At 41.3% G+C, this 15,110-nt stretch overlaps 1 protein-coding gene across 6 annotated transcripts in view; it reads right to left on the minus strand.

Moving 5' to 3' along the window:
- Window positions 1–15,110, minus strand: part of LOC139478721 (3',5'-cyclic-AMP phosphodiesterase 4C-like) — a 392,248-nt gene that overhangs the window by 171,635 nt on the left and 205,503 nt on the right. For 3 of the 6 annotated variants that reach the window (XM_071261313.1, XM_071261312.1, XM_071261310.1), the window contains exon 1: window positions 2,254–3,639. The exons of the other annotated variants lie outside the window; for them this stretch is intronic. In XM_071261313.1, coding sequence (XP_071117414.1) covers window positions 2,254–3,398 — 1,145 coding nt within the window. In that variant the 5' untranslated portion in view covers window positions 3,399–3,639. Of the gene's footprint in view, window positions 1–2,253; window positions 3,640–15,110 lie in introns of those variants that run through there. 6 annotated transcript variants of the gene reach the window in all.

A 15,110-nucleotide genomic window follows, 5' to 3' on the forward strand; every position in this document is an offset into this window, starting at 1 on the left:
GAAGGGAGGGGAAGATATTGGGGGAAGGGGAAGAGAGATGGGGAGTTGGGAAGATGGAAGGGAGGGGAAGATATTGGTGGAAGGGGAAGAGAGATGGGGAGTTGGGAAGATGGGAGGGAGGGGAAGATATTGGAGGAAGGGGAAGAGAGATGGGGAGTTGGGAAGATGAAAGGGAGGGGAAGATATTGGGGGAAGGGGAAGAGAGATGGGGAGTTGGGAAGATGGGAGGGAGGGGAAGATATTGGTGGAAGGGGAAGAGAGTTGGGGAGTTGGGAAGATGAAAGGGAGGGGAAGATATTGGGGGAAGGGGAAGAGAGATGGGGAGTTGGGAAGATGGAAGCTGGAAGGGAGGGGAAGAGAAGAGAACAGAGGAAGAGAAGAAAACAGGGGAATGACCCCTAATGCACCCTTAGATCATCCCCCAATGCATTGACATATTCAACTGAATTTCATCATCCTACATTGCCACATAATCACATTCATCTTATCCCAGCTTCTCCATCAGCAAGTACCACCTACAGATATCTACCCTCAATGTACCAGAGAATCTCCTTGCATCAAGTGCCCCCTTCAGGCATATACCCCTCCATCCCCACATCCTATCTACCAGTCCATGTTATATATAGTTCCTCCACTGTATCTACTTGGAGGGCAGCCAGGAGCCAGTGTTGGAAACAGCACCCAGAGTAACTGTACTGGTTCTTCTTGTATTGTTTAATGCTCACAATGCAGCCTAGACTTGCTCAAGTCTCTATAAGGCAATGATTATTAGTTCAAATCACAATTTTTAGCTTACATAAATGCTAAGAACAAGTTGTGAAAAAAAAAGACTAGTGTCCTTAGTATTGTACTGTCTGCTTATCTGGAATAGACATTATAAGGATTGAATTACCATACATCCATGGATTTATCATTGTGTACAGACATGGAGCAAGGCTACATGCAGCTATGCTGATGAAGTTCCCAAATGCGAGAGGGTAGCGGGAAGAGTGTATACACCAAGGAAACTGGCCAATTTACATGACTTTACACACCATTTGTAACAAGTAGCATTTCCTAAGATTATAGCGCAACAGAATCTATAACATTCATGTCTTTAGACTACTACATATTTGTCGGATCATAAACAGAAATATCCTAATGTGCAAAACAGCTTATCTTCATTCTGAAAGAAATGCAATAACTTTTTTGTTTTAAGTGTTTAATTTTCATTTCAATTTATGCATATCCGTCTCAAAATATTTACGAGCAACCTCGAACTCATTTTTAAAAAAAATATAAGCATTCGTCTCGGTACAAACACTGAATGGTGTGAGAAGGCTGACAGCTTGAATTGAGGAGAATAACCAGTCTTGATTATCCACCGATTATCCACCGAAGCAGATTCTATTGGATGTGAAAGGCAAAAGAGTGGTGAAAATTACATGAATGGATCACTGAAAATCAGAGGTGACACCAGTTGCTTGCTAGAAGGGTCAGCAAGGGTCAGCAAGGGTCAGCAAGGGTAAGAGATCCTATTACTTAAACAGTAAAGCTGAGATTTCATAATGATATTTCACAATTTTCCCCTTCTAATGTTCCATTGCTACATCACATAATTGACATAAATTAACCAAACATTGATACTTAATACTTATCTTCACATACAATTTTGTGTTTCTCATCTGTTTTCATCTTAACAGGGAGTTCTCTGTCAGAAGAAAAAAATATAACTAAATATTCATTTATTCATTCATAAATATTCCAGCAACATCAAGGCTGGCTATACCAGAAACGAGTTTACACATGGAACACATGTGGGGAACCAAACCCAGACATGTGGCATGATAACCAACACTTTAACCACTTGGCTACCCCACCACCTCCTGTTGATGAAGATTTACAAAAAAGGTAGACAATTTATTCATTATTGTGCAATGCTTGAAGAGCAACTGTTACGGTGCTGAGAAGGTTAAGGGTGAACAAATACCCAAATGTTTCAAATGATGGACCAAAAAAGCGATAGTTGTTATCCTATTTCAATCTAGATAAATCCCGAAATAGATACATTGTAATTTTTGGTAGTCAATATATACCACTCAGAAGAAGTTAAAGAACCCACAATTTGTTTTTATGTGACTATAGTTAAACTATCATGGCCATGCCAGATGAACTATAGTCATAAGACAAAACCAGGTGTTCCTTAACTTCTTTTGAGTAGTACAGAAGATCAAGAATATAGTGAGACAAAACTGCATGCTCGTCGAAATCTACCTTGACCACTTGAAACGTCTCTGCGCGAGACCAGAAAGTGCTGGACGCTTGACTCTGCGATGTCCATCCAAAATGGAGCTGTCGCCTGTACCGAAGGAGAAGTTGGAGTCACTGGTCATCTCCACGAGTGTGTTGGACAATGACCGCTGGGCAATCATTGTGTCACAGTGTCGCTGTCGTCCTCCACTAGTTTGTGAGGTAGAACGTGATCCCGCAACAACAGACGCAACTTGCAGATGGTTATTTGAAAAAGCTCCACTTGAAACGGTAGCCGATTCTACCTGAAACTGTCCTGAATACTGCTCTGCATGATGCTGTGAATGTTTTGAGAATTGTTCAGCGTGTAATCCCGATGAGATGACAGACGATTCTATATGATCTCCATCACAAACAGCCACCGCAACGTGCTGCTCTTCATGGTGTCCCGCAGCTGATACTGACTCCAACTGACCACCCTCACTTATCTCAAAGTGATGGTGTTCTGCGTGACTCTCTAAGGCTGTGGACACAGATGATGATTCTAGGCAACCATCTTTGACATTAAATTGATGTTGTTCAACACGCCTACCAGCAATCACACCACTGGACACTGTCTCTATACACTCCCCACCTTCTAGATGACCATGGTGTTGCCCAAGACCCCTGGTCAAGAACTTCTTCCGTATATCCCCCTTGACCACCTGTGTTCCAATGGGGGACTCCCCAGCCACCTGTGTCTCTGCTGTCTCGCTCAACAATCCTGAATGACCACTTTCACATTCTGGGGCAGTTCTACCAATATGATTTTTCAGAAAGAAACCAGATCCAATTTTACGATCTAAGAGAGTCCCTAGGGTAGACTTTGCCTTCCTTAATTGCTGTTTTCCACCTGATGGTGTCTGTAAACAACCTCCAGACCTCCTGTCCAGCAAACCCGAAGATGTGTCTCCTTGACCGAGGCACTGGTCACCTGATGGTGTCCTACTGGACACACCCTCAGACACCAAATTGGATGTGACAGAAGCACTGGACACTTGACCGCGTCTGCTTGCCTCAATCTCCCTTTGTGTTGTTGCAGCACTGGACACAATACCCCTTGCCACCAGTCTGGGGGCAGAAGCTACTCCAAGCTTCTCCTGTAGCTTTATATCCCTGAACCGTTCCATCTTGATAATTGCTGTCAGCTCCACCTAAGCTACTCAGGAGAACAATACGGTCTTATGCTCCTACCTTGCTATCACTTGATTTACAAACTTGCCGTCTGACCTTTCCTGTTAATAGCCCAATCACAGACACAAAATACACCTCGCTAGACAGAAGAGCGAAAATAGACTCCACACAAGTCACAAGTTTGGGGCAGTTGCATAGCTAGTAAGTTCCGAGTAGTGTGACTCCGACCAAATTTGAGATTTTACCCAGCAGGCTTCACCGGGCATAGGTGTTCTTCTGGCTTATATTTACAGCTTTATCACCAGCTGGTCGAGGCTTGGCAAATGTCAGCCTCTGTGTTTGCACTCAACACATACCCCTGAATGCTCCCCCTATAAACAACATCAGTGCTGGGTCTAATCTGACATTTAATATGGCTTCCCAGCAATGAGCCAGTGTCTATCAATATCCTATTACAAAACAAGAAATGGCTAAAATGCACATAAATTCCCTTTAAAGATTAGATTTGACAACACTGACATTAATAACAAATAGAATTAAAGGAAACAGCTAAATGTCTATACTTTTGGCACTTAAATTATTTGCTATCAGTTTCTTAAAAATTCAAAGTTGTCTTAATTTTTTATCAGGAACTTAAGCTTATTTTCATTAAATAAATTATCAATTATGTTTTTAAAATTGAAAGCAAAATTGTCATCAAGTTGAGATACCATACTTTAAAAGGAATAGTTTGAAATTTGTTTTCATCTTATAACAAAGATAATCATTATGATGGTATGGGTAACTTGGAGTATCTTGCTGCCTTGCTCTACCGCACTTGTTTACCACACGCGTACAAGGTATGCCATGTATCCAGCAAGTGGAAGAACATGTGGTGGAGTGTGACACAGATTGCAACACCTTCCTCTGCTGACATGTGTAGCTCATCAGCACACAATCGGTGGCACACACCACAGTGACCTGACCTCGTCCTGCCAACCACAATACAGGGAGATTCAAGCAGCCCTTGGATGGAAATCAGTGATGATAACAATAATAATAATAATAACAGCAACAATAATAATCAGAAGAAGAAGAATGTATAAAATGATGATGATGCAAAAATGATCAGGGTTTCATAAATGATAGACGACAATGATGATGATGTTGATAATGAGGTTGATGACAACGGCGATGATAATAATGATGAGGATAACAACCATGTTGATGATTATGACGATGATGATGATGACGATGATGACAATGATGTTGATGACAACTATGATGATGATGATGATGACAACCAAAATGATGATGACAAAGAAGATGATGATGATGATGATGATGATGATGACAACCAAAATGATGATGACAAAGAAGATGATGATGATGATGATGATAACCAAAATGATGATGACAAAGAAGATGATGATGATGATGATGATAACCAAAATGATGATGACAAAGAAGATGATGATGATGATGATGATGATGATGAGTTGATGATGATGATGATGATGATGATGATGATGATGATGATGATGATGATTTTAAATTATGACTCCCTGACCATTAGACCCATTTGGACCAGCTACTGGGAGGATGCCGATGACCTTATCACACTGCCTAATGGATACATATGCAGGCCTAGTTTCTTCCTCATTTCCCATGGGAGAGTACAATTCCGAAGCTAATATTCCAACCATAATAAGTTCCTCTGGACTATACAGGGTGAGCATGAATGAGGTAATTGACATTTGTCTTCAATGGGGGAAGTTAATGCTGCACCAACCTCCACATGACAAGCATTAAGCAAGTCTTTGTCTTTCCAGGACAAATGAATCACGTCCTGAGTCTGCACTTCAGATTGAGTGGATGAACACAGATTAATGATGTTGTCGCTCATCTTTGAGATAGAGTTGACCAAGGCCCATGCAGTTGGGGTACAATGCCACTCAAAGGGTTGGGCCTAGTTACGCAAACCGATCTTAGCGCTGTAACAGTTGACCAAGGTCCATTCACTGGCACAATGTTGACCCAAGGCAACCCTTCTACAATTGGGCTCTGTTCCCCAAACTGATCTTAGCGCTATAACAGTTGACCAAGGTCAATTCACTGGTACAATGTTGACCCAAGGCAACCCTTCTACAATTGGGCTCTGTTCCCCAAACTGATCTTAGCGCTATAACAGTTGACCAAGGTCCATTCACTGGTATAATGTCGACCCAAGGCAACCCTTCTACAATTGGGTTCTGTTCCCCAAACTGATCTTAGCGCTGTAACTGTTGACCAAGGTCCATTCACTGGTACAATGTCGACCCAAGGCAACCCTTCTACAATTGGGCTCTGTTCCACAAAGCGATCTTAGCGCTGTAACTGTCGACCAAGGTCCATTCACCGGTACAATGTCCACCCATTGACCAGCAATCAGCAGGACATATGCATTACACAGTTCTTTCAATCAGACGGATGGACATTACTAGACAAGTTCATACGTTATACAGTTCTTTCAATCAGATGGATGGACATTACCAGACAGGTTCATACATCATACAGTTCTTTCAATCAGACGGATGGACATTACTAGACAAGTTTATACATTATTCAGTTCTGGTGCTATTGATTGAGATTTTGCCCTAAAAATTGCTCATGAAATTGAAACCTAGTGCTGTGAATCTCATGAAAAATTTGAGGAATGAACAAAATGCCCTGCTTTCCCCTGAGATCAGAAGGAGCAAACCTAAACAGAGATCAAAGAGAAGTTGTGAATATAAGAAGTGGCTGTTTCATACCAAACAAAAGGTGCTCCACTTTCCTTGATTTACATGCCATTGTAGAGACTCCGGACTCGAGGCCATTGTGGAGACTCCGGACTCGGGGCCATTGTGGAGACTCCGGACTCGGGGCCATTGTGGAGACTCCGGACTCGGGGCCATTGTGGAGACTCCGGACTCAGGGCCATTGTGGAGTCCGGACTCGGGGCCATTGTGGAGACTGCGGACTCTGGGCCATTGTGGAGACTCCGGACTCTGGGCCATTGTGGAGACTGCGGACTCTGGGCCATTGTGGAGACTCCGGACTCGGGGCCATTGTGGAGACAGGGGACTCGAGGCCTTTGTGGAGACTCCGGACTCAAGGCCTTTGTGGAGACTCCGGACTCGGGGCCATTGTGGAGACTCTGGACTCGAGGCCATCATGGAGACTCTGTACTAAGGGCTGGTTGAGCTCTTGCTGCACCCAAGGACCCATCAACCTAGTGTGTGATGATGTTAACAATTGCTCCAATTGCGTGTAATATGGGTAATGGTTTCAGCAATTTACACGCGGAAGCAATGATTGATGCAAATGTTGCCTGACCTGTACTGACCGACTGACTTCTGTGGTACTAGGCTAGTCTGTCATGCAAACATAACATTGATTGGACATTCTCCTCAACAGGAATGAGTCTTAGAATGCATGGAGGATGTTGTTGTTCAGTTGTTACAGTGACAACAACAACCTGGTGCTGGGAAGGACATGACTACTTGTGCAACACTCATTGGATCTTATGCAGCAATTGTCCCCCACAATCCAGGGTAAAGATAACACCAGTGCAGCCATTGGTCAGATGAGGTGACTGGGTTGATGGTGCGTCATTGAAGGCTGTGACAGGTAGAAAAAATCCACACAATTACCCATTTGTCATTACCAGACATGGCCTCGAGTACCCTAATGCCCTATTGCTCATTTCAATTGCTTACAAAGTTGCAAACACTAGCAATGCACTGAATGTTACCATAATAGACAATGTCAACCAGCACCGCACACTGACACACTGATGAAGAAATCAAGGCTTGTCTTTTCATCATTAGCAAAAACAAAAGGAGGCAATTCAGGTAAAACAGTTCCTAAACAGGAAGTAATATCAACAGATGAAAAATGCAACTTGATTTAGTTGTCTGAGTTTTAGAAAACATAAAATAAAATCTTACATGGGATTTATCTTTAAATTAACCATGCACGGCAAAACTTTCTAAGCACTATTTTACTGGGTGTCTGATAAATATCAAAGTTAATTTATCCAATTTTAAAGCTCTGCTAATAATTTTTGTTTTCCTATACTATTAGAGTTTGAAGAGTGACTTAATTAAAATATTATCAGGACGACCACATGAAACAAATTGTGTTACCTATTATCTAGACCCATTAGTAACTTTGACATGTGAGTAGCTGTATGTCATTCTGAACACATCATATTCCACATGCAGATTGATGCTCATGATGTTTATCACTGGATTGTCTGGTCTAGACACAATTATTTACAGACCGCCATCATTAAACTGGTATAATGCTGAGTGTGGTCAAACAATCAAACAAACCAAATTGGCAGTAATCTTTAAGTGTTTAGTCCTGGAATGTTTCTCTGCTAGCAAGAGTTATCTGAACTTGTCAACAAGATTCAATCAGAGTTATCTCCCTCCTTGGAGGGTCAAGTCCTTAAAATTGGACTTAAATCCACCCATACCAAACCCTTTTTCGGGTACTCAAGTACCCGTCATAGCACTATTGTGATCGTACCCTGATACATTGTATGTTGCTCATAATATCAATCACTGGTTTGTCTGGCTGCCTTCATGTAGCTGAAATATTGCAGTTTTTACCAACCAACCAACAAACAAACATACTATAAAACAAATATCAGCATCAGAAAATATCTCCACAGATTCATCCAACATTTCCTGATGAGGTCATCTCGACCTCTGGCCAGGCAGGGGAACAAACACTGTCCATCTGACAGACAAGCTAAATGTCAGTGTTGTAATCGCAGGGTATTGACTGGCATCAGTTTAGCCATGCCCCACAGTTCCTGCAAATACAGGCCGATCCCCTCCGACAAACACAAATATGGAGATATTGTATGATGGGATCGATTCCCAGTAGACACAGCCATGACAGACACAGCCATCAGAGACGCAGCCATCACAGAGGCAACCATCACAGACACAGCCATCACAGACGCAGCCATCACAGACACAGCCATCACAGACGCAGCCATCACAGAGGCAGCCATCACAGAGGCAGCCATCACAGAGGCAGCCATCACAGACACAGCCATCACAGACGCAGTCATCACAGAGGCAGCCATCACAGACACAGCCATCACAGACACAGCCATCACAGACACAGCCATCACAGATGCAGCCATCACAGAGGCAGATATCACAGACACAGCCATCACAGACACTGCCATCACAGACGCAGCCATCACAGACACAGCCATCACAGACACAGCCATCACAGAGGCAGCAATTACAGACACAGTCATCACAGACACATGTAGCCATCACAGAGGCAGCCATCACAAACACAGCCATCACAGACACATGAAGCCATTACAGACACAGCCATCACAGACACAGCCATCACAGAGGCAGCTATCACAGACACAGCCATCAAAGACACAGCCATCACAGACACAGCCATTACAGACACAGCCATCACAGACGCAGCCATCACAGACGCAGCCATTACAGACACAGCCAGTACAGAGGCAGCCATCACAGACGCAGCCAGTACAGAGGCAGCCATCACAGACACAGCCATCACAGACGCAGCCAGTACAGAGGCAGCCATTACAGACACAGCCATCACAGACACAGCCATCACAGACACAGCCATCACAGACGCAGCCATCACAGACACAGCAGATGCAACATGAAGGTCACCCAGTCTCATGCTCTCAGAACCAAGTTCTCTTGTCTGGGATACTTCTAGGATTCCAATTAATGTCAAATATTTAATTCAAGTGTCTGACAATGTTCCACCTCTATCCATGATTAAATTGGCTCAGCCAGATTCTGACTGCTGTCAAGAAGAAGTGAATGTTTAAGAAAACCACTGGAGCCTAACATGATGAGATCCCATGAAACAAGATTCGACCTCACCTTGTAACCTAATCTCTCATTCTACAGACCCTGAAAGAAAATTATCCGAATCTCCAAATCATATTAACGTCCAACAAGTCTAGATTTCTTCAATTTCTGAAAATGAAGAGATTCTCCAAGCTCCTATCTATTATATATTACAGGACAATTTTATAAAACCAAAATCATAAAATATTTTCATTTCTAAGACTATGGATAATAATTACTTTGGTTTGAAGAAATCCATGTTATTGGTATTTTATTTCAGTTCAACCACATTCCAAATGAATTAACAATGAAAGTATCAGTATTTACAATGGAAACTTGAAAACATATCTCTCTCTAAATGTCATCTGAGGGAGTGGTCATTCAAAACTGGGGTGGGGGAGAAAGAGAAGGGGGGCAAGTACATGTAATCTATTGTGCCACCCCACTACCTTCCCCTTTCCTTATGATAACTGACTAGTCCCTAAATAATGTTCAAAATGATAAATGATCCATTTAAAAAATTAGAACTCTGTAAGCTTTTCACCCCCACCCCTTACAGTTGTGATACATTTTAGTGACCCCCCATATTTTGATGTGTCAATTAATAATGCACCCTCCCCCTTGATCTCACCAGCGCTCCCTCCATTTTTTAAAATGATTACTCCCTGATAATATAATAATGAGCAACACATCACATCACAAAGCACTAACAAAGATTTTACTGCTCTTTGTCTACCTTGCACAAAATAATCCCACTTTTAAGTTTCCCTAAGCCAGTTAGAATTATCTCCCCTTCCTTGTATTGTTCTGTTAACAAGTAGATAAATTATATCAACAAAAGAGAGTGTGCAGTTTCTCAGACTGTCTTGCATAGCCACCAGTGAGTTAATAATCTATAAACATTGCCAAGCACTGACATCCTTCTTTCTGCCCACCTCCGAACACCTTTATTTATCACTGCAATATCAGGTAGCCAAGTTATCTCACCCACTTCCGAGATGCGCAAGTAGGTCTGTATTGTATGTGTGGAGGCGACGCGAGGGAGTCTGTCCGACCTCGTGTGTGTGAGTGTGGAGGGTAAACAACACGAAGCATGGTTGATACACCACTCTCTGTGTGTGGGTAAACAAGCCAGAAGCGTGCAATGTCTCAACCAGCTTCTGCTTACGCCTGGCCTCTAGCCACAGGATCAGCAACATTAACCCTCTGTATACTTCCCATGTAAATTTTCTGACAGAGAGCAACACATATATCTATCTCTATAGACACAGACTCAGTAAAAGCCCAGTGATGTTAAGTATATCTTAGTAAATATTGATATAAATTTAGTGAGTGAGTATAGTTTTAGGCCACTTTTAGCATTGTCCTATTACCCAGAAGAAAAGTATGCTCTCTCTCTCTCTCTCTCTCTCTCTCTCTCTCTCTCTCTCTCTCTCTCTCTCTCTCTCTCTCTCTCTCTCTCTCTCTCTCTCTCTCTCTCTCTCTCTCTCTCTCTCTCTCTCTCTCATATGTTGAAGCTTATGAAAGCACTATAGGTCTAGTTGGGTGCCTATTCACAAAATGTCATGGACAAACTAGACAGTCTTTAAAGCAATGAGATCATAATTCAACTATGTGCATCAGCTTAAAGTCGAAGACGCTGTTAACAAGGTTTTATGTGTCTCCGTGCTGTGTGAGAGGGCGTTGATGAAGGAGACTGTGGAACTGGCAACAACTCTCCCATGGCCAAGATGGCAGCACGGATGTGAGTCCGACATTGTCGCTGACATCAAGCCATGTAATACAACCAAACGGTTTCACTTCACAAGCTGTAATCACATTTGTTAGCCAACAAGATGATGAATAATATTTGTGAGTAGCGTGTGAAAGACGTGCAGCTTGCGGCAAAGATCCAGTGGCTGCAATAATTACGACTTATCTTCGTCCCCTCCCATCACCGACAGTGACGAAGCCTCAATCTGACCGTCATTAGGTGAAGGGATTGAGAGAAAGCTGAGGTCCAGTCCTCACAGGCTTTGTGACCAGGCCGTGAGCTCAATCACATCACAGATTGATTATAAGGAACTGCACGTACACGACCACGATTTATTGCCTCGCCCTTGTTTGGGTCTTTGCATTGCCACATTTGCCACTTCCAAACGTTTTCTCATGACATCATAGGCGGTATTGGAAGATGATTGAAGAGTGGAATTCCAATTACTTCTGGGTAACAATTCCCCTCCTACAGATTTAAAAAATCCATAAGATTTTGCAATGATACCAAACCAACAAAAAACACATTCTGATTAAAATTTAGCTTTAACACCATTTCCTGTCATTCCAGCTGCTTTAAAATAATGCATAGTTCTGCTTAGTTTTATTACTTTTTAAATCAAATTATTTTTAAAAACAGAATGAGGTTCTAAAGAATACAACAACGGAACATTTCACAATCACAAGAAATGCGTGTCTATTAACTGATCATATATACAACTGATATTCTTCAGTCAAACCCATAAACTAGTTTGGAATATTTCCTGGTATTACGCTCAAACGAAACACCGGTAACAGTCAAACAAACAGACTCGTATTAGCTCAATTTGTTACTCCTGATACCAAATTTAACCATTTCATTTTAAGAAACCTGAATTCAAATCCCAATTTTCTCTTGGAATATCGATGTGGTTTGCTGTAGCAAATTGAAGCCAGTGAGGTGCTGGGGTGGTATTCTGTCTCGCGTCTCAAGGGCTCCCCCATCGATTACCTCTGCAGCTAACTCGGAGGTAATGATAAAGAGATGATCCCTTCCTCGGCTCGATCTGCCCGCGTAAGGTAATGAGCGCCACCTACATATAAGTTGATGAGCGCCACCTACGTCAGAGACTGCTATTGTCATGCTCTGCTGCATCCATGCATGCTGTGCTGGGGGCATGGCTACAAGCTGGTAATGGCTTTGACTCGGTTCAGGAATGTGGAAGTGTTTCTCCATGCCAACAAACTCATACCTTTGTTTTTAAACAGAATATTCTCGAATTTGAAAATATTTTACAAAGCCAGAATTCCACGTCAAAATATATTCTTCTTATCCATATTTATTGCACTGATTTATAATCCTTGAATGTCGACATAAAATTCGAAATTGTACAAGTTGTATGTGAAAAGGAAATAAATAAAGGTAGTAGTTTTATATTAAGAACATTCATTAAATAAATGCTTTTGGAGCATATATTCACATGCATTGCCTTTGATCAACGTAAGTTCACACATTGTGATAACTGATATTATGGTCAGAACGGCATAAAACCCAATTCACTCACTCACACAGCATAAGCTGATAACACATACTTTTCCAAAGCCAACTGTTTGATTGGCATTCTAGAAGTTGGTGAGAAAGTAAGAAAACATACAACTTCTTGTTTACTGCCTGTAGCAATGTTCCGATGTAGATTCTTGCATCGTTCGTCGTCAAGGTGGAATCCGGCTTGATAACGGTATCAGAACCTTCATCAAAACATTGCGATATGCAATAAACAAGGTGTTGTTACAGTACCCATACTGTTCTATGTTTTCTTACTTCTCTAAAGGGGGGCGGTCGGGCAGCCTAGGGGTTAAAGCGTTTGCTCGTCACGCCGAAGACCCGGGTTAGATTCCAGACATGGGTACAATGTGTGAAGCCCATTTCTGGTGTCCCCCCGCCATGATATTGCTGGAATATTGCTAAAAGCGGCGTAAAACTATACTCACTCACTCACTTCTCTAAAGCCACCATAAATAATGACATTTTCATTCTGTTTTGTAAAATGGGGCATGAGACATTTCCTATTGTTTATATATTGTAACTAATGTTTCTAGTTAAATGTGTACTTGAACTGAAACTCAGTGATGTGAGTCACAACCGGAATTCTTCATATCATTATGTTCTCGTTAATCAGTGCCTGCTCGTTCTTGCTAACTGACGCATTTGGAGTAAATATTCCATTGCTCATAAATTCAACAACTTGTCAATTATTCTAATAAAATAATAATCATATGCCTTTATAACCTCTTATTAACTATCTGTAACTATATAAGTGATTACTATCTATGAATATATAATCTGTCAATGACTACTTGTGACCAATCTGTTACTCCTTCCCCACACCATATAATCTGTTATTATCACCTTCTATGACCATATAATCTGTTATTATCACCTTCTATGACCATATAATCTGTTATTCAATACTTAGGACCACATAATGTTATTATCGCTTTAAATGACTATAGAATCTGTTACTCAATAGTTTATTGAATAAATTAAACATTAGAAGAAACAATGCAGAAAGTAAATAATGTGAATACAAACTTATTTTCCTTACCCAAGTACAAAGAAATATTACATAAGATTTGACCCCCCAAAATTTAATTAATTTTTTTTCAATAACAATTTATTTCAGAACTGACATCGGCATTTCCAATACTGAAAAGAAACAAACGACACAGATGAGCCAACAGTCAATGACAGCCATACAAATCCACAGCAGGGTACTGATGGGGCAGCACACGAGGATCTATGACAATTATAGACCGCTTCAATCAGGCAGTGGAGTTTTGAAGGTCTAGTGTACTGGGATGGGGATAATGACAATAGGTTGCCGCCAGCCATGTCACTTGTCTGTCAGTGCACCTCTGTTGCCGCTGTCAGGGTTGCCCTAATGATGCCGAGTTCTCCGCTTCATGACAGGCTGATATTGACCACATCAATCAGACACCATCCATAGATGAACAAATTTGGGAAGGAAGTCCATACTCTTCTCCCATCAAAGAGGACATAGTTTGACATTTCTTATGTAATACAATCAGAGAAACTGTCATGTGAAAGTGTGCTCTTTCCTTGAAGAAATCCATCAGAAAAAAAGGAAGATAAAAGTTGAAATTCTTCTTTCAAAGTCATGTAGATTTATGTTCTCTTTGAAACCCTGTTTTTAGGACTTGATTGTGTGTTGGATGATGACAAGAACAAATAGATCATGATGGTTGGAGCAAAGACCATATAGCAGGACATGGACTCCTGTTTGAGGGAGTGACACAAGTCTCACATTATATACTACTCAAAAGAAGTTAAGGATCACCTGATTCTTTCATATTACAATAGTTAATCGCTCATGCCATGACAGATTAACATTACCAATATCAAAGAATCGGGTGATCCTTAACTTCTTTTGAGTAGTATATTTCCAACATATATGATGAAAGTGTTGAACATTTCTGGGTGTTCCACAGACTAACATCTAGGCTCTGAAATGAACACATCTCACAGAGAAAAACCACCAGTTGTTAATTTATCTTAATCAAATATAATAAAAAGGAGCCCAGGAACTCTCTTCATTTTCCTGATACTGATACTGTAGTAATCTAGACTTGCCCACAATTCTAGACTTGTATGGGCTATTTTGGATATATTTGTGTAAAGTCTGTATGACAGACAAGGTGTTCAAGACAACAATCAGTTTTGCGTGCAATATTTTACAAGACAAATTAACCCTGCATGTCAGTATGCGCATGCTGACATATCATAAACACTTTGATGTTTTATTGTATTGCATAGATGCTTTTAGTTGCGTGAACCAATCTGAATCTCGTTGTTTTGCTACATGTCACCTAAATGTTTCAGATTCCTAGAATTTGTTGTTCCTCCGAAGAATCTCAAGATTCCTGACAATATTTTTTTCAAAACTTTAATACCAAGCTCCAGGCAGGGTAACAACAAGTACCATCTTCCTCGTCTATGATCTAGTGGATAGAATGTTTGCCCAGAGAGCGGAAGGACAGTGGTTTGATTTCCCATCCGAGTCATACCAAAAGACGTTAGAAGATGGT

Source organism: Haliotis cracherodii, unplaced genomic scaffold (genome assembly GCF_022045235.1).
Source record: "Haliotis cracherodii isolate W230 unplaced genomic scaffold, xgHalCrac1.p SCAF_4, whole genome shotgun sequence".
Lineage (NCBI taxonomy): Eukaryota > Metazoa > Mollusca > Gastropoda > Lepetellida > Haliotidae > Haliotis > Haliotis cracherodii.